This window comes from Tubulanus polymorphus, chromosome 4 (genome assembly GCF_964204645.1).
Source record: "Tubulanus polymorphus chromosome 4, tnTubPoly1.2, whole genome shotgun sequence".
In the NCBI taxonomy this organism is placed as follows: domain Eukaryota; kingdom Metazoa; phylum Nemertea; class Palaeonemertea; order Tubulaniformes; family Tubulanidae; genus Tubulanus; species Tubulanus polymorphus.
This window is the reverse complement of record NC_134028.1, coordinates 6,536,197-6,560,575: the sequence shown is the minus strand read 5'-3', so window position 1 is coordinate 6,560,575 and position 24,379 is coordinate 6,536,197. Positions and strand designations below refer to the sequence as shown.

Sequence of the window (24,379 nt, the reverse complement as noted above, 5' to 3'; positions counted from 1 at the left end):
GGTGTTCTATTTAATCTTTAGTTTTAAATAAATGCGATACCGACGCGATTTGTCTTTAAATATCGTTTTGCCACTTCATCTAGAGAATTACTTCACGCAAGCACCGCACGACCGATCATATTCCAGCTGCTAGCCACGATTTCGGCGTATCAAAATCATTCAAAACATCACGAGAAGGTCTCTGAAATCGTTACTGAATATATTTCGTGAGGAAAATAAGTTTTCATTTTGCCATACGTGACCGCGAGATCAGTTGAATCCCCGTTGACATTCGGCATGACAAGAAAAGACGATGTTGCGTGATAGTCTAATTGGCCTAGGATCATGTTCTAACGATCGGAAGTTCTGATAGCTGAACTCTTAAAGGAGACCGACATTGATATCGCGCTGATCCTATACACGGCAGAAAAAGTCAAAAGTGGACGCTGGACACCGAATACACGAAATCGTAAAAAAACGTTTACAAAACCAATATCGCTACTAAAAAATCATCGCGCGATTCTTTTTCTCCTCAAATCATGGTTACCAGCTTTCTCAACCCATACCCCGTGCACCGACTATCTCTTTGCATTGCCCGCATTCACATAGACGTGATGAAATCTCAGACATTTGCTTAAAGATTTAACCCTTCGTTAGTTTATCATCCGCAACCGTATTTATAAAGTAAGTAGGTTTTATTTGAAAATAAACAAGACATTTCTACAATTTCGTACAAGGTAAGTACGTACGTGTCAAGGCAGAAAATACGTTTGCAAATAGTAAATAGAAAGAAAGTCTAAGTTGCCGACGCTAGCAAAAAATATTTTGAGCTTTAATATCACAGCAAAATGAATTTTGAAAGAGCGATGATTACTTACATAAAACAACAGGTAATTCTCGAGCGATGTAGTCGTCTGGAGGTCGGCCCGATATTATAAACTGGTGACATCTATTCACCCGAACGGCTGCTATACCTAATCTACGTCTCACACCAGCTGAAAATATATAATGATGCACATCTATATAAAGCCTACCCAAAAATTTGTTTACAATAATGACGCGTTCTGGCCCGAATCCAAGTGGCAAGCAATCAACTCGAGTTCACTCGAAAAAGAACTTGTAAAAAAGGATGTTTCAACTGAAAGTAAATCTCAGCGCTTCTAAGTTCATCAGGAAAAAATAGATTTTCAGACGAAAAAGATTCTTTTGAAGTAATGCATAAACCCATGATTTATGCAACAATTCATTTTTGAGCACGAACACCTGAGGTATACATGTAAAAAAGAATCTTCGTTCGATAAGGTCCGTCAGTTCATATACAAAATCATACTACGATAGTTTCTTGGTGAATTGTGATGATTCGATCTCAAGAATGTATCTACAGGAAGCGTCTGGGGGTATATTTTGTAAAAAAAAGTAAGCAACTCGAAATGAATTAGTTTTCTCAGTGAAAACTAATTTTGGAAAATTTTCGAAATTGTCTCTTAATCTTACAAAATGTCCTCAAGACGCTTGCGTAAAACTAAAACTTTTGCAGCAATTAGAATTCATCGCTTCATCGCAAAGTTGATTAGATTCAAACCGTACAAATGAAATGGAAGGAATCTATGGCTCACAAGGTGCTCGATAATTCTTAACCAGTTTTTGACCACTGAGGATAATTAGCATCGACTGCGACTTACAAGATACGTAAGTCTAAAACGATAGGAATATTCAAAGCATTTTGCGGCGAGAACTTGTTCAAGATGATTCTTCCGCATAAATAAGCACATATCTAGCATTTTGCCGATGAAGAGAGATGATTTTGCTAATAATACGTCACCGTGTCAGTATGTACTACGTATTTGTGAATGCTGATCACGCTGATAAACCGAAAATAAAAGCTTCATATAGTAGAATATATCGTCGTTGTTGGAGCCATGCATCACGATTTCTGGGTTTCTCGTTTGACACATTCTACGCGTTTTTACCATCGGAAATCAATCCACCGGAGACGGACTGTTACCGATTTTTCCAAAACAGATATCGAGCAAAATATCGCAGGGCTTATAAATGGCTGTTGAGAAATGAAGCCGGTCAGTTATGCCGTAATAAGAGTTTCCACTAGGACTACGAGCAAAATTATTCGGTCAAATTTTGGGCCCCCCTTGCCGTTCCGGCGAACATCGAATTTTGTAGTAAGTCGACTAGTGGTCAGAGCTAATAACCTTACGCGCTACAGTTCGGTCTTAACGCATTTCACAGTGTCGGCCATCTTGGAACTAGGTCTGGTCGACAGTGATCGTGTTCAATCCCGTGGTTTCCGGACTATAGTGTATACACGGGGTTGACACGGCCTCTGTAGTTCGGCTCCAGTTCCAAGATTGCCGAAACTGGGAAATAAGTTACGACCAAACTATAGCGCGTTCGGTTGTTAGTTCCGACCACTAGTCGACTAGCGGAGAAAACCGACGTTCGTCCTGACAATCGGTTTGAGTTCGCAAATAGTCGACTAACTCCGATAACCGAAGTTCGCCTACGTGATCATCCAGACGAGATGAGGGAACGTGCCGCGATTGGTATCTCATGGCGGTCCACGGCCGCCGATAACTCGAGATTCTGAAGCAATATGCTTACTGCGTATCGCGCACTGAATCCTCACGATTGAATTATCATCAAAAAGCCTCAATGTAAGCTAAATCTTATTGGCACAGATTGGCGAGTTTGGAGTACTCAGACTACGAGTCGACTTGACTGAGAAGGATATACGAAGCAAGCGAGTAATTTGATTGTGACATAAGCGGCTTATGTTGTGAGCGTAAGCGACTGCGGCGAAGATGATTTGCATAACTAAATATCCTCTGTCGATCTCATAACGCAAGCCGATGGTTTAAGCTCACTGGCGTCACTTCGTAGATCCTTCTATTACGATACTCTACTCAGAAACCTCGCAAAAAGAGAGGGAAAAACATCCATCTACAATGCATATGATATGGGCGTATGCCTGTATAAAGTATTTGTATCTTGATTTCTTTGAATCGGGTGAAAAGATTGAGTCTAATGAAATCATCTAGGGGTGAACATTACGTATAGATATTCTTATGGCAAAATACACGGTTAGGAAATGATAACTGAAGGCGAATAACAATTGAAATCTAGTATTTGATTTTTGACACCGTTACAATATTGTTTGTATACATCCATACGTAGTATACGTTATATAAGGGGATATGTGTGGGTAGATGTGCACTACGTCATCAATAATGGCGTTTCAAAATAACAATTGCAATTGTGAATTTTGCCGTTTATATTGTAATTAAATATATTTCCTCACTCTTTTTATTTTTGATGAATTTCGTTAATTATTTTTAAGAGGATTTGATGTGCACTACGTCATCAATTTTTCGGGGCTAAACTGGTTTCCGGTCAATTCAATTCACTTATTGATATATTAAAATCCAAAGAAACGTTATTGATACTTAATATTATATGATTTATATCATATTATTTATCGTCGACAATATTAAGCAATATATGTGTTATCTCTCAAGGCGTCAATAAACTTTCAAATTAGTTCTCATGTTTATATTGTCCATTGAACTTCATTCATTTCATTTTGTTATAATATCGATGAATTAAAGTAAATTTATTCAATAATATCCTTACGAAAGCGGGCCATATCAGTATTCACCTGTTGGAGCTAGTTATGCACTTGATCAGAAGTTTCAGGCGATAGGAAGTCAATTGTATCATTCTGCCTAATACGCCTAATACGTCTAATGCGTGTATTCCGACTAATTGGGCCTTCATGCTGATGATATGCTGCAGTGCTCGGGGAGCTGCTGTAGAACTGCCCTGCTCCCCCAGTAGAATACCGTAATGACGTTTGAACGACTAATTCTCCATCAATTAGCGTAATGACCATCTATCGCGAAGTGATGTAAACCGATGTTAAATGCCGAGACGTTTGGGAATTAACCGTCACCCAGAAGCGCCAGCATTTGTGGCCGAAAAGAAAAACTGATCGATCGCGCGCGGTTTGAGCGCAAGGGATTCAATCGACACGTTACAAACACCTCATCGAACATCTGAGGTCATTTTGGAAAAAAAAACCCGAACAAAAGAAAGATTATACCTTTCTAGTTACTATCGTAGTTTTGCTCCCTGTGGCGCCAACTGCTGTGTCATATACCCCCTACTGAATCAGAAGTCGTTTGAAATCACATTATTAAATATTGAATAAACGAATTGAAATGACATTTTGCCACATTTTCATCCTCCTATCAACGAGCAGTCATAATGAATTTGAAATTATTTCCAAATAAAAAGCGCACATTTCTGGCATATGAAATACGACAGCCCAATAATTCTATCACAAGCTTTCGTTTCTGATATATATATATAAATATATATATATATATATATATATATATATATATATATATATATATATATATATATATATATATATATATATATATATATATATATATATATATATATATATATATATATATATATATATATATATATATATATATATATATACATACATACATACATACATATATATATATATATATATATATATATATATATATATATATATATATATATATATATATATATATATATATATATATATATATATATATATACATGTAAAATATATCTAGCTATGATATTTGTGAGCGCGTAGGTGGTGGAATGATATTAGATCAAGGCTCAAAGCATAAAACTAATTACATTTCTGTACTGTATAGGCGAAGCTTATCAGGGACATACTCTAAGTCATTAGTCTGAAATAGTCTGGATATGCCAGACGACCTTACAACAAGTTGCTTCGGTGAACGGAGAGCGATTTGAAACATTGTTGCATTCAACAAACGTAAAATGTTTTATAAATTCCGAGACTAACTTCAAAATGATCTTTTTCAACTTTGGATATCCTTTCGTCTACATCCGAAAAATCTGGAGAAAACATATCCATCCACTTATCATATTATGTCCACCGATATTTTGTACATAACCGTTGCGGTGTATATATAACAAAACGCGACAGTAGCGTGTCTTGGATGGCGCAAAAATGATTAACGATTTTATTCCGTAAAAATCACAGATTTAATCGGTAAATACCGCCGCACGAGAATAAATCATGATGAATGTCGGTTTATAACGACCTGAAGAAAGTGGCCGTATTTCTTCGTTTCTTTCCAAATCGGTTCATCTGTGACTCGAGAGTTAGGTTGTGCTGTCGTGTGTGAGACTCGTGCGGGAGCGAGCGTCTTTTTGCGGATACGGAGATCAGCAGTTAAAGGATAGCCTAATTAATTTGTTCAAAGACATCGGTCTTGGAAAGCAAACGCGGATTCCATCACTCATCAAAGTTTCCACCGTCTACTAAAGGCTTCCGTCATTCTCTGTCATATGTGTCAAATCAATGGAACCAGTCTACATCTGAACACACCGATAGACACGGCTATCTGTCTTGTACACCGTATTCAGGTGTTCTAACGGTTCTGGTGATGCCACCGATTCTGTCATTTCATTTCAGGATTATCTTCCGATCGATTTTCTATTGATTATCAATATCGATTTGTAGTCAGTCAGACAATTGGATGCAATACCAGTACCATCATCATCTCACAGCGTGTCTGTACCTCTGAACAGCCAGTTAATGTGCTCATTTGCTGCGACTTCATTTCTTATGAGCAATTCCACAAATAGGATCGGAAGCGGGTACGCAGCACCGTAACGGCGATGACAATCGTAATGCAGGAAAAATGCAACTCTCGTGATCTATGCTGCCATCCAGATGATCTTATCTTTATGAGAAGTTCGAGTTATGACCGCTTTCTACGAGTTTAAGTCCAGTGACCCCAAGTTCGTATACCGTACCAGGTTCGATCAGGTCTATTTTTGTCACACAACAGCCTCTGGACAAACTTTCATTTACTTAGCTCGATGCTGTCAGTCCTCAAAGGAATTGCGGTGTTCGTGTTAGGACCACAATTCAGTCAATAATGGAAGAGACAAGACATATACCGGTATTGTGTATATCGTATTTATCAACATGAGCCTTGGGGGATTGAACGATCGCTCCACACCTGACCCTTAGATCTTACAAGAACTATACATGTCGGTACACGAGTCCCCCGGTAAGTCGACATCAAAGTAATGAATGTTATAATTGATTGTGTCACTTTTTGACTCAGCTAGAATAATTACTGACAGCAATTTAGATTCCGCGATGACCAACGAAGCCGTACAACGAAGGATTACTATTTGCCCTTATGCCCTTATGCGCTTCCATTAAACTCGCCAGGGCAATTAATCGAAGGCCTACTGACTTGGATATTTTTTGCAATATATAGATGTATATATATATATATATATATATATATATATATATATATATATATATATATATATATATATATATATATATATATATATATATATATATATATATATTAGGGATCGGACCTCCTTTGTGGACATAACATGACAAAACACTGTCCGACCATTGATTTCACTGACCAATCACGTATATAGATATAAGTAAATATATACGATGCGCAAACAGTAACGAGCTATGCGTGCGATTTGTCAAGGACTGAAAAGAAAGACCAATTATCATCGTTAGTCATCCGATTGATACGACAACAATGGACGGATGCAGACATGGTTGACTCACAGTGGTAAATCATCACAAGCCAGTATATAGTTCGTCTGCGCGCAGGCAGAATCCTCATAGGAGGATATCAATCGTTTCCTCGCCGAGACCTGGTTCAGTATTGATTCAGCGCTGCCGCCGTCCAGCAACCAAAATAACGCCGACGAAAATAGAGACGATATGCGTGTCTAATATGGGGAGATTGTCGCAACGTTTATGTTTGACAAACAACAGTTAAAGAGTATAAATACCGTTCAGTTACCAAACGGATTCGTTAGCCGCTGAGGTTGCAATTGAAGTAATGTCCAACGCGATGGGTACTTCGGAAGATAGAAACGATTGGGCTAGACGTGAAAGCGTCGTTATATCTGTATCGCATATACTAGCCTATTCTATCGGCTTGGGAATGATAGAATTACATCGAGATTTACGAAATAATGAGTTTTGAGATTTTGATGATGATGAGCAAGGAAATCAACAAATTCCAGCCGACATTTAACTGACATTTTGGTACGAAATAATATGGTTGAATATGATTGTGGTATATTGTATTGCATGTATATACTTGATCGTCAGTAAGACAGTTTAGAACGACGAATACAAATATATGCAGAGTGAGGTATTTGGCCAAATGTAAGAAATGGGAATTGACAAAAGGCATTTACGAAAGTGGACCAGGAAATGGCTTTTGGGGTTCCCAAACTTCTAGGGAATGCAAGACCCAATAATTCTCGTTAATTCCTGTCCAAGTAACACGTAATATTAAACATTGCATAAACCATAACTGCGACGGTTTTTATCACGTTCTCGACAGTCACATTGTGTTTATTCTGCAGAGCTATGCTCGCAGCTCTGTGTGTTTTAATCGCTTTCGTGTTTTAACAACGAGTCTGACATTTGTCGAGACTGTGTTGCTTCCTATTAACTTTCGATTTCGAGTGGTGTGCGTGGTTGGAACACATGCCGGGCGATAACTGCGAAGAAATCAATTACTTCCGTTTTTCGCCTCTTCATAGAGATTGGCAGCTATTCATAATCTAAATCTCGATCGTCTGCAACGGCTGAAAGAGAGTAATTCACGAGAACTCAGCGAAAAATACATTAATGATTAGGGGTACTTGACGTTCTATTGTTGTACTTGATGTGACCTCATCTGGAAAAGTGATGTTCAGATGCGCCCGAACGCGCCATTTATTATACAACAATATACTGATAGAAAGTGTAGCAGTGTTGGTGGATTTAGTATGCAGACTGGTTTAAATGTCAAAAGGCTATCAGTTTATTAGGTGAAGGAATCGTATACATACATTAATCTCGTACTCAGGGATTATAGTAGCCAGTTTATTGCATATCTGATGTTACTTCATGTGATGTACATGTATTTCGTTGCGTTTTCTCAGCGTGAAGGACGAGAAAACATGAAATACTACAGAAATCATTTTCGTAGAAAATAAAACAGAAATCATTTTCGTAGAAATTCAATCATTTGTTGAGTAGAATAAAATCCTCAGTACCAATTAGATATTCTTTACAACGATAGAAGAAGAAACGATTTTACATACTTTTTGAATTAACTCAATCGAAATTTTCATATCCAATCATATACAATCCAGCTTGCTATCATTAATTAGATCAAAGCAAAACCATTTCGTACTAAATATGATATCTTTGCATATTTCCTTCTAGCATTTTTATCTATGTCATTATTACCGCCTGCCATGATATACATTATTATGGGCTGTCCACAAAGACGTCCAAGGTCGAGGGGAGAGGGTTGGAATTTTGTGGACAAGGGGGCTATTTGGATGTGGACATCTTTCTTCTAAGGGAAAGTGTGATCACCAATGATACGTCATCTTGTAATGGATAAGTAATGTAGGCTGTGTTCTCTAATGACTTATAGTTCATTCACTTTACTTCAGCTTCGAATAAGAGGAGAATAGTTCACATACATATGTTTTCAAGATAATGTTAGGAATAACAAACAGTAGTCAACAGCGTTTAATAAATGATTAAGTGAATGAAAAAAAGTTTTGTATGACTGGATATCCGATACCTTTAAATCGCGTTTTTGTCCGACGGACAATATAGGCATTCTGCGGACATGGGGGAGGAGGTCAAAATTTGGCAATTTTGTGTGGACAGCCCCTTGCTACATAATCACCAGTGAACCGAAGGTCCTAAATACGCCACGCACTCCCGTTTGGGGGTCACGACGCCTGAAATACCTCCAAGGGTCGAACTAACATCGATGGTAGAAATGTTTCGTATTCAGAAATACATATTTAGAAAATGTTTCTGAGAATATATATTTCTCGCGTGAGAAAAACTGATCTCGCTCTTTCAAGGTGGTGTTTCCAACAGTAAAAGGAAAGTTCTTTTATATATATATAAGTAACCTGTTGCATATATATTTATACGTCGAACAGCTTTTTCCAGTAAATGAACAAGCATCAGCAACTAAACCTCCCCCGTGGCAGGTTGCATAACCCCTTGCCATTTCTAAACAGAGGCTTTATTGTCTTAATCTGTAGCTATGTTTTCCGAAGATAACGTTGCTTAAGACGATTCTTTGTGTTCCCGTCTGACCTTCGCGACCTTCAAGCGAGCGCCAGAACAGTTTCTACGAAAGACCAATGAGCAAAAACATTGACATAATAAAGAAGAGAGAGAGAGAGCGTCCAAAACAGTCGAGCGGGTATATCATCACCCTGGTTGCGGGTATGATTTATCATTATCCTTTCGATAGAAATTCCTGACGATGCTCCGCGGCTGCCGCACCATCGAAAATCATTTATCAACGCATTTCCGCATCTATACGTATCTATGATGTACATCTTCGGCAAAAACGATATATATAACGATACAATATATGCATATCATATATTCTTGCAATATGTCATCTAATCAAGTAGTCAGAAAAGCTGATTCATGTGGTCCGCGTTTTTCGAATCAATTCCTTTCTCAATTATCAATTTGAATGTTTCCTATGTCAAAAAAGTTGATAAAAACATTCTCCGTTTAATGATAAGTGTGGGTATGGATCCTGAGCTAGATGGAAGTTGAGTATGGTGGTTCGGGGGGATTTTATTACTTGCGTGAATACATTCACACGGATCGACCATATACATGATGACATAAAGGTAAACCTTTTATATTGACTGAATAGATGATGCTGATATGAAACCATATGGATATCCGATCCATCTAGTTAACTGCCCTAGCCGGATTTCATTGAACAATAAGCTGACTAGCACGATTCGTCGCTTTCTCGTTCATCAGACCAGTGCTGATATTATTCGGTTTTGTCATCAGATATATTGGTTGCCAGATTTCGTGCGCTTGACCGAATTCAATTCCTGCAAAGCCGGTAGTGTAGAGGATAGAGGAGTGGCGAACCATATGGGGTGTCTTCTTATTAGGCCGTGGACCCACATATTGTATACATCAAATCCCTTCTAAAACCACGCCAAAGATACAAGATAACTGTCATACTCTTCAGTTTAACAGCTTCCTCCCACGAGACAAGCAACAAATATATCTGTAGAAAAAGAACATCATTAGAGATTTGTCTGGAAATGAATTGACGATTTCCGAATTCAAAACATCATGAAAATTCTGATTAAAACACACGAAACCATCGCGATACGAGAGTAGACGCTATCGTTTTGCAGATGCAGCGATTTATGCATCATTTGGGAAAAAATGTTTCAGACAATCATTTTTTTTTCTCGCAGAAAAAAAAAAGAGGACTGATTATTTTGTAGCTGTATTGCTGCGGAGAGCGAGGGGTATTATCCATCATTATCTTCACGAAAATCACGAGGAAAAAGATTCGACGTTAGTATCGATCGAGAGTATCTTTGAAAAGGTTTCTGGAGACACGGGAATTATGCCCGAGGTTGTAAGCGATGGTATATGCCAGTACGGTTCACTTGGCTTTTGTCATTATTTTCCTTTGAAAAGTGGTGCAGCTTTTCATGGCTGAATAACTGAAATTTGTAACCGAAATGGTGGTAGCATACACTCGCAAGGATAGAACATACGGCTCTGCTGTTAATCTACAAAGCAGCTCAAAAAAAGAATATTTTTCTACGAATGTTCCCTAAGCAATCGGAAATGATTTCTTAGGAGAATGTAAATTATCGACAATTCGGTAGTATATCATGGATTCTGCAGAAATGGATTTGTAAACGAACTCAAGCATTCTGATAAAACCGCTTCGACGATCGTCCACAAATCCAATACAATATGTAGGTCTATTAAATAATCGGAGGTAAACTATTTGAAAAGAAATCCGTTGACAGTGAAAAATCATTAATAGCTGTCTAAAGCAAATGAAATATTAACATTCTAATTAAAACGATCTATCATACTCGACAGGTGTCTGCTATCTCGTCTGTACTATACCGGCGGATGAAAATACTGAGCACTAAACTCTGCTCAGTACTCAATACATGTCATCGGTTTATCATTTGCTCGCTCGCTAAGCTGCTTGCATCATCTTCAAATAGCGTCCAACAACGTTATATATCATTTGTCCGTTTAGAATTACCAATACGGGCTATGCATGTGTATATTTCGGTTTCATTGTTACTCCAGAAACAACAGTGTCTGTCACGTAGAAGACGCATTTTTTCGGACAAAAAGAGATACTTCTGGCGTTTCTTAATGCTTGTTTACCCGATGCACAATCTGCGATGGTTCGTGAATGGCGTTTTGCATCGTCACGTGACTCGGAGCAGACGTATGAAGCTGCAAATAACGGAAATTACAAATTGACGACAGCGATGAAAAACAAGACCCAACAGTCGTATAGCAATAATTACTCCAACATCGCGTTTGCTCGGGCTATTACAAACTCCTCTTATTAGTTCAGAGACCTTTTTTTCATTTTACGAGTATTTCTATGAAGTCTGTGCGTCATTTTCGCGATAGTGAGTAAAAGCTTCTAGTAATCTGATTCAAGATCGAGAAATTAAGCCGAAAAATTTTATAGAGATGGCTCCCAAAACTATGAAATTTCAGTAGAATATCTTAGCGAAGATATGATGATAAGGCAATGGAAATGCTTCTGCGTCGGGCTTATTAATTTCAATTGTGAGTTTCCGTCGATGTTGTGCGCGCACCTGCCACAGGGCTGACATTCCGGTTATCGATGCAGGTGAAAGAATGGTTTGATAATCTTCCTTCTCGTTGAACCGAATGTAACATTTCAAAAGCAAAATTTACACAAAGCGCCGGAATGAACATTTCGCAGAAGCGATATGATTTTCTCTCTTCGTCTGTGTCGTCGCCATAGTGATTGATGGCGAACAAATCTCTGGAAACACGTCAAAATTTAGGTAGATTTTCGACGGGGAGTAACGCGCGGTCTACGGGTCAGACGGAGGCCACGACAGAGCTCGTTATTTTATGGTAATCCATCGCGATGACCAGATCGTCGACAATTTAGTAAATGAACTGTGCGATGCTTACGCAGTGAAATGGCCGCGCCTCGAAACGTACCATTTCAATGAGAAATTGCTTTACGGTGACACGGGATTAATGAGCAATTATTTATCGGTTCGTTCAGATTCATACTGTCAATCATTCATTGATTGCAAGACACGTCATAATAAATTACGTGCGCAAACACGGTGACAGTTTTTCTGTTGGCTTCAACTGCGACAGCGAGGTTAAGCTGTGTCAGTTTTCATTTCCTAGTAGACCGCCGCTGTCGGCTGCGAAGGACCCTCGCCTAGCACGCTGCGTCTGGCATTTCGTGTCGCCTAATCAACACATGATTAACCTAACGAAATGCCTTCCATATACGACGACGACGGCCACTTGAACGAATGCAAGATAATACAATCATTATAGCGAGCATATGTGTGTTAAAACGCGGCGACGAGCTGCAGGCTATACCCAGACAATCGTTACTTACCAGCGCGACGTGACGCGCATGGTCAAAAAACGCCTAGGCGCGAAATCAACGTAAAATGCTCGTATTTCATCAACGATTTGTGAGAAAATGGATGACGATGAAGTTCGAGTGTTGGATACCAGAATAAGATGCTTAGAACAGTGGATGAATGTCAAGTGTATAAAGCGTTTATCATTTATTTTCGCTTTCTTTCCCTTTGCTGATTTTTTTCTCTTGAGGGTACCAGCAATACGCGGCCTTTAGGCTTTGTGGGCCTGCATGTACTTTGTAACTAACTGTATATATATATCTTATCATCGTTATCATTATCAATATTATCATTAATATTATTGATATTATCATCATTATTGTATCTATAGTGCCTGTATCCACAGGATGTGATCAAAGAAACCAGAAGTAAACCAGATTTAGAAAAAAACAAATGTGATTTAGACGTCGTCTGAATATCGCTAACCGTATATTCTATGCTAATAAAGATTATTGTATTGTATTTTCAAGAGGCATATAGTGAAAATCAGATCGAAGAAAAAGCAGTACCACTGTATATTCGAATTTTAATTCCGTGTGGAATTCTTGAGATAATGTGCTCCAGGGTTCGGGATCGTTGCGTTGGAATGATAATGAAGTTTTGAACCGGACTGCGGAGTGTGTGTTTAAAAAACCCTATATCTGAAATATGAACCTCCGCACTCGTGTGTTTTGCTATGTAACAATCATCCTCGCTTGCCAGGGGTCCAGTATCACTCCCGAGCGAACAGCTTTAGCGTAGTGGGTTCGAATCCCTTTACGGGTGAAGATGTGTAACAATGGGTTTTTTAACAATTCAATATGGCGTATCCTCGCTTGCCAGGGGTCCGGTATCACTCCCGAACTCGCTTCCACCAGCGAACAGCTTTAGCGTAGTGGGTTCGAATCCCTTGACGGGTGAAGATGTGTAACAATGGGTTTTTTAACAATTCAATATGGCGCATCCTCGCTTGCCAGGGGTCCGGTATCACTCCCGAACTCGCTTCCACCAGCGAACAGCTTTAGCGTAGTGGGTTCGAATTCCTTGACGGGTGAAAATGATATGGCGGTGCGACGTGTACGTATATGTTATGTCGAGTTTAGAATCTGTCCCTAGACGACGAATTCCTGGATCGTATAATGATCCTTCCGAGGAGCGCATCCTGCATGAATAATGAAAAAATGTAATTTAATTTCATCGTTATGTGCGTGATACGTGACGAGCAGTTGTTGCGAAATGTGTGTGTGTATGGCGCGCGCGTTCCTCGATACACCGACGTGTGTCCCAATGTACGCGTTGACGCCTCTAATTAGATCGTGCACGACTCGCACGCCTGTGCCGCCGTAAAAACTACCGATACAGCTTTATCAAAGCTACTCGCCGCGTCAGGAGAGATGAAGATAAACATTTTAATTCAGTTTCCTCTTTGAAGGTCGGAAACTAGTTTGAGTGCGGTTGGAGGACGTGTGAAATGCGTTTCGTCAAATTTGCAGAATTTGAATCGTTCCTAGTTTTCAACGAGAAAAAAACATTCGGAAATATTTTTAACGCACACGAAATGGGAACGGCAGTGTAAAGCGGTGGTTGTAACTACAAGAAAATAGAATATCGCTAATTCAAATGCGTTTATAATAATAATAATAATAATAATAATAATAATAATAATAATAATAGTAATAATAATAATAATAATAATAATAATAATAATAATAATTATAATAATAATAATGATAATAATAATAATAATAATAATAATAATAATAATAATAATAATAAAAATAATAATGATAATAATAATAATAATAATAATAATAATAATAATAATAATAATAATAATAATAATAATAATAATAATAATAAATATAATAATAATAATAATAATAATAATGATAATAATAATAATAATAATAATAATAATAATAATAATAATAATAATAATAATAATAATAATAATGATAATAATAATTTTATTTTTCCATTTTGAATTATAATAATCGTACAAAGTAATACAAATACAAAAATTCAAGATGGAGGGAAACATGAAGAAACCTGTTAAGGTTTATATGATATTCATGCCACCCTCGTACACCCAATCACACTCTCTTTCACACCACATTCACACAGAAAATATTTTAGTGCCAGATGGCAGAGACTGGCAAAGTTATCGAAACATTAATTGAGAAGATACTGTTTGAGAGCACGTTTAAAAACTGGAGGGGATAATGATCCAATGATCTTCAGTGAGTAAGGTAAGTTTCTAAAGGCTGAAGCGTCTACCTTGAGGAAATTATCGTGATAAAATTTCACGGCAAATATAATGAACAATATTTGCATTTACATATTTACGAGCAGGAAATACGAGTTTCCCAATTCGCTGTTTACCCAGACAACACATTACTCCATTGAACGAATACCACTGGGTCATATCAACATCGCGTTCATATACAATTCCATTTACGGATGCCCAGAATGAAGCGCGCAATATTTCATATCTTAAAAACGACACCGGGGACAGAAATATCCCCCAGTTATCTCGATATATTGGTCTTCTATTTATAGGTACTGTTTGTATTCCGGGGATGCCGTAAGGGTTTTCTATAATCGATAGAATAGAGGCCTACATTTTTCGACGGTATTCGGCGAAGCGGTGAATAGATGATTAAACTGATCTTTCATACATAAATAAAAGCCAGCCTATATAGGCTTACAAGACAAAAAGGAGTTCTGTTGGTTAAATGCATTATGGCGGTGCATTACGCAGAATGGACGCCTCATTTACAAACTTACAGATGTGATTAATAATGTGATCATTCGCTAGAATCAAGGACAATTGGTCTGCAGTGGATAAAATATCCATATTAATGTCTAAGAGTTCCTTGATTTTAACGAACAATGTAATACGGTAATCACTATGCTAGACATTAACACTGTAAGACAGATATCTGCGACTCATTCGCGAAACTCAGAGCCCAGTTTCACAAAAAATTCTAACCAAAACTTTTAGTTAAATTGTTCTTGGTTTCTTCATTCTTTTTAATGAGGACAACAATTTAAACTTAAGATAAACTTTATAACTAAACTATGATTTTCATGAATTTTCGAAAGTTGATTTCATGCTTTTAGTATATAGCGTGTCTGGTGGTGATTAGAGAAATCGTACAAATGAAGTTCAGTAAACGATGAGATAACGATGTATATATGTGAAAAGATAGATGAAGAGATATTTTTGGATTATGTGATGTATTTATACGTACTCGTTTTTTGTACTTCTCAAGTTATGTTTGTCTATAGAAACTCTCGAGGCTAAATGCATTTTCTTATACAAATATATATATATAACAAACGGGTATATAGAATAGATTGTATTTTCCTGTTATCGTCTATGCGATATCCAAGGTCAAGGTCAAATCACCCTCTGTATTAAGTATCTTGTTGAGAATGTTACCTGCTAGCAGGTGTCAGAGTTATACGGTGTACTGTGATAAGGTTGCGAGCTAGCAAAGACACATCGTCCCCAAAATGCTTGCTTCTAATGTGTTTTTTTTTACCGAATATATTAGAATGTGAACACGATAGTGACTGCTATATGAACGGCGCATTTAGAACGTTATTGCAGCCTCAAACTCTAAGCCGAAATTAAAATTCCACTCAGTGCCGAGTTGCACCGTTGTAAATTCACGATTTTGTCTAATTAGCGAAACAATAAATTATAAAAACCAATAGGTATACGCTATTCAAATCTACTTACGGCTTAAATTAAGGCCCATTAATTCGCATAATAAAAATTCTGTTTTGACATCGAAATAAATGATATACCAGGTACCGCTAATGTATATATCCGAGTACAATTATCATTTTCAAAAATGGGACTGAACGTAAAATATATTAGTCTTACTTTACTGCCTTTCAGGTTGTTCACCTAAAAAAAAGGAATGAATTTTTAGGGATGAATTTTGATTCAAGCCATATACGATTCATCGAATTGTTCATAGAATGAAATGATGTTCAAGATTATTGTCCATTGCTTCAACCGTCCTTGAACAACGACACCACGCAACTTGACAGCGAGAGAGAACGATATAAGCTATATATATGACATCGGGGATTTGAGGAGAACATTTGATGAATATTCGGATGTAAATAAGCGAACATATATAAACCGAGCGAGCGCGGCGGTAATCCTACGGCGATTATTTCTTTAATCCTAACGAACTGTTTTTAGTTCCGTCTACGCGCGCAAGAATTAATCCGGTAGCATTTGAAATTCGCATTCACGTCGCGAAGTCTCGCGCTCACATTGACAAATGACCGCCATCGCGTTAATCTATGAGATCTCTAATATAAGAAAAAAAACTTATACGAACATCTCACCGTCGAGACTTTCGCCGTGTGCTACTTCGTCCTTTTCGGTATAAGTAGCACATTTTTCTGGACTGAACTTATCGAATAATTCCTTATCGAAATGTGTTTTAATTTGACCATAGAACAACAAAACATGGCTTCAAATCTTAGATGAATAAATTGCAACACACACGACGCAGGGAAACACAGACACACGGAATCAAACATGTTTGATCTCGGAAACTTCGTAGTTCCCGAAACCGTGTTTCTCGTTTCTCGCTCAACGCACACGATACAAGGAAACGCTCGGACACATGTTTCTGTTTAACATTTCCGTGTTTCCCTGCGTCGTGTGCGTTGGGCCTACCTTACGTAGATTACTGAAAATTATGGATTTGCTAAAATGCATTATTCAAATTGCTTCGTAACCGTATTATGTAATTTATTAAAAAATTATTGACTGTTCATGTGATTGTATGCATTATGGTTCCAAAAACAAATTATCATCATTAAATTAAAAAAGAATAATCTGCAAAAATACAGAATATAATTCTACATGCGTGGAATTACGAATTGTTTGCAACGATTCTAGGCAATGAACGAGTGCAAACAGTAGGGCATATTATTTGAATAGGAGGTGATGATGGACTCTGAAGACAAAGCTTCAAACGCTCGCATTTCTACCTATATTTCACAGGTAAACGTTAGTTCGCGACGGGTAAAGCATGATAGATGATGAACGGAATATATTATCAGAGATGTGTATATTGCTTTTGATCGTTTCGGATTCAAAAGAAACGGCGTGAAATTGAAATTTCCGGTACAAGATTAGGTATCGAGTAGGACATGTGGCGTCATCCATCATCATCAAAAGCTTCACTTCATCATATCTGTATACATCATACTGCTGATTCCATATTCGAACCTGATTAACATGAAGTGCTATTCTGTATTCATTGATGACTACTATGCCTTATTTAAGAGCTTCTGCATGAGTCGATGTGCACTACGTCATCAATATTGGCGTTTCAAAAATAACATTTATATACATTTGTGTGAATTTTGGCATATGTTTTGTAAATAAATCTATTTCATATTTTTCTCTTATATTCCATGAATTTTAATAATCTTTTAGGACGAGGATGTGCAAAGTGAATGTTAAAGTGAAAGCCCACTAATGATGGAGCAAAGAAATATGCGGGTGTTCTCAGTTTCGAAAAAGCACGTCATATTAATGCAACATCAAAGCTGTACGACATAACCTTCATCGTGCGTGATGTAATTGTATTGCATTTTTTTTATGCCGTTTTGAATTTGAGAAAATTCGTATAATTTGCAAACGATCTCTTGATGTTTGTTCGCGATATCCGACGGTTATTCTGTAAAATTGTTCAATGAATTCTGTTTATTTATCTATCGCCGAGAAAATATTTATCAAACGCAGTTCACTTCTTTTTGTGTGTCGTGTGAGATGACGTTGAGCGTACGTAATAGGAAGTGAGTTATCCGCAAGGGCGATTTTTATTCGAAACTTTAGAAAAAAAATCTAATACCACGTGGAACCCATACGCATTAACGATCCGATAAAACCAGCTCTAAACCGCGCGAGCTCATCGAAACGACCGTAATGTTATTAATGGCACTGAGAATCGGAGACGAATCGCGATTATTCTCTAAATTGCGACTGAAAGCCTACGGCTACCGTCGGCACGAATCTACGAGCTGGGAGAGAGAGAGAGAGAGAGAGAGAGAGAGAGAGAGAGAGAGAGAGAGAGAGAGAGAGAGAGAGAGAGAGGGAGGGAGGGAGGGAGGGAGGGAGGGAGGGAGGGAGGGAGGGAGGGAGGGAGGGAGGGAGGGAGGGAGGGAGGGAGGGAGGGAGGGAGGGAGGGAGGGAGGGAGGGAGGGAGGGAGGGAGGGAGGGAGGGAGGGAGGGAGGGAGGGAGATAGAGATAGAGATAGAGATAGAGATAGAGATAGAGATAGAGATAGAGATAGAGATAGAGATAGAGATAGAGATAGAGATAGAGATAGAGATAGAGATAGAGATAGAGATAGAGATAGAGATAGAGATAGAGATAGAGATAGAGATGAGAGATAGAGATAGAGATGAGATAGAGATAGAGATAGAGATAGAGATAGAGATAGAGATAGAGATAGAGATAGAGATAGAGATAGAGATAGAGATAGAGATAGATAGAGATAGAGATAGAGATAGAGATAGAGATAGAGATAGAGATAGAGATAGAGATAGAGATAGAGATAGAGATAGAGATAGAGATAGAGATAGAGATAGAGATAGAGATAGAGATAGAGATAGAGATAGAGATAGAGATAGAGATAGAGATAGAGATAGAGATAGAGATAGAGATAGAGATAGAGATAGAGATAGAGATAGAGATAGAGATAGAGATAGAGATAGAGATAGAGATAGAGATAGAGATAGAGATAGAGATAGAGATAGAGATAGAGATAGAGATAGAGATAGAGATAGAGATAGAGATAGAGATAGAGATAGAGATAGAGATAGAGATAGAGATAGAGATAGAGAGATAGAGATAGAGATAGAGATAGAGATAGAGATAGAGATAGAGATAGAGATAGAGATAGAGATAGAGATAGAGATAGAGATAGAGATAGAGATAGAGATAGAGATAGAGATAGAGATAGAGATAGAGATAGAGATAGAGATAGAGAGAGATGAGATAGAGATAGAGATAGAGATAGAGATAGAGATAGAGATAGAGAAGAGATAGAGATAGAGATAGAGATAGAGATAGAGATAGAGATAGAGATAGGATAGAGATAGAGATAGAGATAGAGATAGAGATAGAGAGAGAGATAGAGAGAGAGAGAGAGAGAGAGAGAGAGAGAGAGAGAGAGAGAGAGAGAGAGAGAGAGAGAGAGAGAGAGAGAGAGAGAGAGAGAGAGAGAGAGAGAGAGAGAGAGAGAGAGAGAGAGAGAGAGAGAGAGAGAGAGAGAGAGAGAGAGAGAGAGAGAGAGAGAGAGAGAGAGAGAGAGAGAGAGAGAGAGAGAGAGAGAGAGAGAGAGAGAGAGAGAGAGAGAGAGAGAGAGAGAGAGAGAGAGAGAGAGAGAGGAGAGGAGAGAGAGAGAGAGAGAGAGAGAGAGAGAGAGAGAGAGAGAGAAGAGAAGAGAACTCATTATTCACGAACTGTGAATCCCGGTGTGTTTTCATACAACAACAGTTCGTCGTCGAATCAACGTATACCGACTTTTCGCCGGTTTTCAATTCGATTAACACGAGTTCAGTTTAGTCCTCCCTTACTCAATAATATTCAATGATCGCAAATACTTCGACGAATTTGCCGGGTACGGAGACGGAGTTTAGTACTGATAAAATTGAAAGATTTATCCAAAATATGATTTGATTTGTGCGTTTATTGGTACCAAGTTAGGATGAGTCAACCGAAGACCATCCAGATCAATTTTATCATACTCTGTTCCAATCCTCTAACCGCCGCATGAGGATCGTACGATGATAAAGCCAGTGGGTTCTCGGAATTAACAGCTTTGGGTATCGAGGACAGCAAATAGAAACACTGACGTCGAGATCTTAGATGTTTAAAAGCAGCGTTGAATTCAATTTAAAGAAGTACTTTCATGATTACATCAGCGTCCGCTTCCAAACTATCCGCGCCAACCTTTGGGAAATTACATTATCATCGTAAGCATTGTTGATATTTTCACGATTAATTCCGCTTAAGTTTTGAATACAGATATTTGTTGTGACATCACGTGACGAAACGTAGAAATGTAAAAAGTCTGTGTAAGAATGGTGCTCAATGATAAATTCCTAACCAACTGCATGATTTATTGAAATACTTATATTCCTCGTCGTCACCGGTGGGACTTGCGCGCGCTCTTCTTTTACGCCGAAAGCAAAAACTTCAAATGAATGTATTCAAAAGCCGGCGTGTATATTTGCAAGTGTTGGATGGGATTATTTCCCGGCGGAGGTAGACGACGTGTGCAGGAATGAAATGTAAATAGTGCTTGTCATTCGTAACAAGTAAAAGACTGTTAAATTATTCTATTCAATTTTCTCTTCTTCTAGTTTTGGTGTTCTATTATTTATATTTGCATAATGATTCATCACGCGCGCTGAAATAATTCCATAGAATGCCAAATGAAATTTATAAATGACGCCGAGAACTCGCGCGCGCGTGGCTCATCCATTAAAATAACCGCGTTTCTCGTTTGTCTGGTGTTAGAACTACGTCGAAATGGGAAAAGGCTACATAGATTTCAATATCATTTTGTGCAGAATTCGTAGATTAGCTAAGTCAGTAGCCACTCGCAAACTGCAATGTTGAGATAGTTCTGACTACCGGAGTGAGCGCTAGAGTAAGAAAGTTAATTGAAAGTTACTCTAAATCTCGAAAATAACACATCGCTTAATACTGCCAATAATAGATAATACCGTAAGTCATATAATATTAAGGATCAATAAAGTTATTCTGGATTTGAATATCGATAATTGAATTAAATTGACCGGCAGCCAGTCTAGCCCCAATAAATTGATGATGTAGTGCACATCTTGCACATCTGTGATTTGTATAGTTTTCATTGAAAATCTATTCATTTGAGTATCATTTCAAGTTCAAACGATTTTCAATGGAATGTAAAAGATATTGAACCCGGACTACTAGCGAACCTGGTGGATCCTCGCTTGCCATTAGTGTAATCCTCGATTGCCATAGTAGCATTGGTAGCGCTCCCATTCGCGGCGCTGTCGGTTGGCCGCTTCAAATTGACAGTAATTTGACGAGAAATCAGTTGATTTTTCCCCGAAGCAGACGAACGTGTGTACAGGTATCAGTGATAGTGAGATAGTAATGATGATTAAACAGCCACTGGGGGCTCACTGGTTCAAATACAGTCGTTCATCAAAATACACCACACGCTGTCGATATCTTCGAGCGATTTAAACTGGTGAAATATTGATAGTCCTAGATTATAGTGATCAAGCCTATAACGGGTTAGATTGAACCTTCAGATTGATGTATTGATCCGAGATCTCCCGTTCGAATCGAACAATGATTCATTTTCCCGGAGTTTCTTGGCCGAATATTGGCGATGAAAATAGAAACCTCTATTATCGAAACAAGAAAATTATTCTACATGTTGATATGAACTTATAGTTTCGTAAGAGAAAGTATATCTTTACCACTATTTCTTAGTTGCTGTTATAGAAAGGAGAGCTGCCAGTTAGTGCATTTTAGCGAGCAATAGCTACATACATTCAGAGTCCAATAAAACCATCGTTAAAGCGAAGTATATATATAAAAAACTATACACAGAACGATAAGTAGGTGTGCAACTGACATTATGTACAATCGAAAAATTCAAGTGCCAGGTAAGATGGCATTAAGTTGACTATTTCGTCATCAACGCCGAATAGAGTAAGACATATAGAGTACGTGTTATGAATTATGTATTAAGCGAGTGCGTAAGCGGTGTGTATGCATGTCAGAAAGAGCAGGTGTTGAAGACAACAACTCCTTTGCACGTCGTACAAATTATATATCTATGACTGGAATTTCTTGCCGGCGCTATTCGAATGAGTTCCCGTGGGTCCTCTAAAAATACAAGTCGCAGTCTTCAATTCTCGAAAATGTTTTGCATCGTTTCAGGCGAAACTATCGACTTTTTCGACCGAAAAAAAAACGAGAAAATCTTCCTATGAATCGTTGTAAAATAACGAATATTCCGTTACCGAAACGAGATCGACAATATTTTATATACACTGACGCAACACGCTATCGTCAACCTTAAGAAATATGTACACATACGAACATTTTCTTCACCTAAAAATCTAATACATATAAAAGAAATATGAAAAATAGGTCTTGCATATATTTCAAATGATACGATTGTGGGTACTGGGTGAGAGTTTTAATCAGGATTCAAAAGGCTGGGTACGCCAGTTTGCTTTCGCTACTAGTAACTTCTGCGAAGATGAAATGACGTATATAATACGTATAGATTTTGTACTTGTGTTACATCGCTTGCAAGAGGCGATGGAAAAACTGTTTTCTGGCGGCACGCGATTTTCACACAGACTTCCGCGCGTATCTTTTCCCGTCGAGAATATATTCCACTGTTACTTATACGTAACTGTATAAAAGGTCGGGGTCCTGTCGAAGATAAGTCGATAAACTAGAAACGTTCTGCGATCATAAAGTATGTAGCTCGTGTCAGCAGATAACCCTAATACTCAACGCTTCAGACGTTACAACATAGCGTTCACGCGCTAAACGCACTTCCTGAAAACGTTCGAATCGCTACAAGAAACGTTTAGTTTTATGTTCTACGAAACGGATTGTTTTCTTCGGAATTAATTACAGCGTGGCTAGCGTCACGGGGAAAGATTATCAGACGCATGTACACAGTCGCTGCTTCGCGACAAGGCCGGTACTAAAACGACGGTTCTCTCGCCCGTATGACCATTCTGTTCTTATGCCGAGATGGAGGAAGTTATTACCAAGTGTCGCTGTCATTTGAGTGTTTTATGGTTTTTACTTATCGTCGATGCAGACTCACCGTGCGCTCAGCCAGGTGTGAGTGTCTGCGCGCTACAGATTAATGACCAAACGATTTTAAGAATCTAACTGAAAAAAGTCGCGGTTTTAAATACGAGTCGGTACATATGTATATGGTCTAATGGCGCTTGAAATGTGAATTTCGGGTTCTTCAATGCATAGAAGGTCCAGAGTAATTGCGGTCTATTTCATCTCTCGTGCCCCTACCAGATCTCTCCGCTCTAGTTATGATTATACAAGTCTTTTAGTTATGCCAGTCTCAAAGCGTGCTGGTGACAAGGCATTTCAATTTATAGCATCCGTCTTGTGGTACCAACTACCCTTAATTATTAGGCAAATTTTAAAGAAGAATTTGAAAACGTATACTTTTTAGGAAAATCTACAATTAATCTTAGTCACCTGTAAATTCTAACTTGATTTATCATTCTCCAAGTGTTTTGAATCATTAATTCATGAGCTCATGTTTATTTTCTACCGATATAAAGCTGATCACCGATTGTAGTGAGTAGAGCTTCATAAGAAAATGAATTATCATTATTATTATTGTGATACACGTAGGCTCGGGTTCAAAACCGCTAAATAAACTGTACCCCACGTGAACCGATGACAATCAATGAAAGGTATAAAAATTCATCGGAACAGAAATGATGGGATATATTCGATGTCGATTTTGTAGCGTACGTTGATTGAACGTGTAGTATATTGTACCATCAGCGCGGTGAACGTTAAGAAGGTGGTAAAAAATGCAGCGAGGAAAAAATCAATTAGAGCTGTTAGGGAATAAATGAAATTGAACGAGCCAAGTAGAAATATGATACGTACATAACGTTTAATATGGGCACAGTGTTTCGTCAATATCGTAGTTTTCAAGTACAATTGACACCGGGGAACTACTTTCCTCGATGTGCGCG

At 38.1% G+C, this 24,379-nt stretch overlaps 1 protein-coding gene across 1 annotated transcript in view; it reads right to left on the bottom strand.

Annotated features, from left to right (window-relative positions):
* LOC141904547 (uncharacterized) overlaps positions 1-24,379 on the bottom strand; it is a 33,613-nt gene that overhangs the window by 6,101 nt on the left and 3,133 nt on the right. The window contains exon 2 of the mRNA XM_074793144.1: positions 858-974. Coding sequence (XP_074649245.1) covers positions 858-974 — 117 coding nt within the window. The remainder of the gene's footprint in view (positions 1-857; positions 975-24,379) is intronic.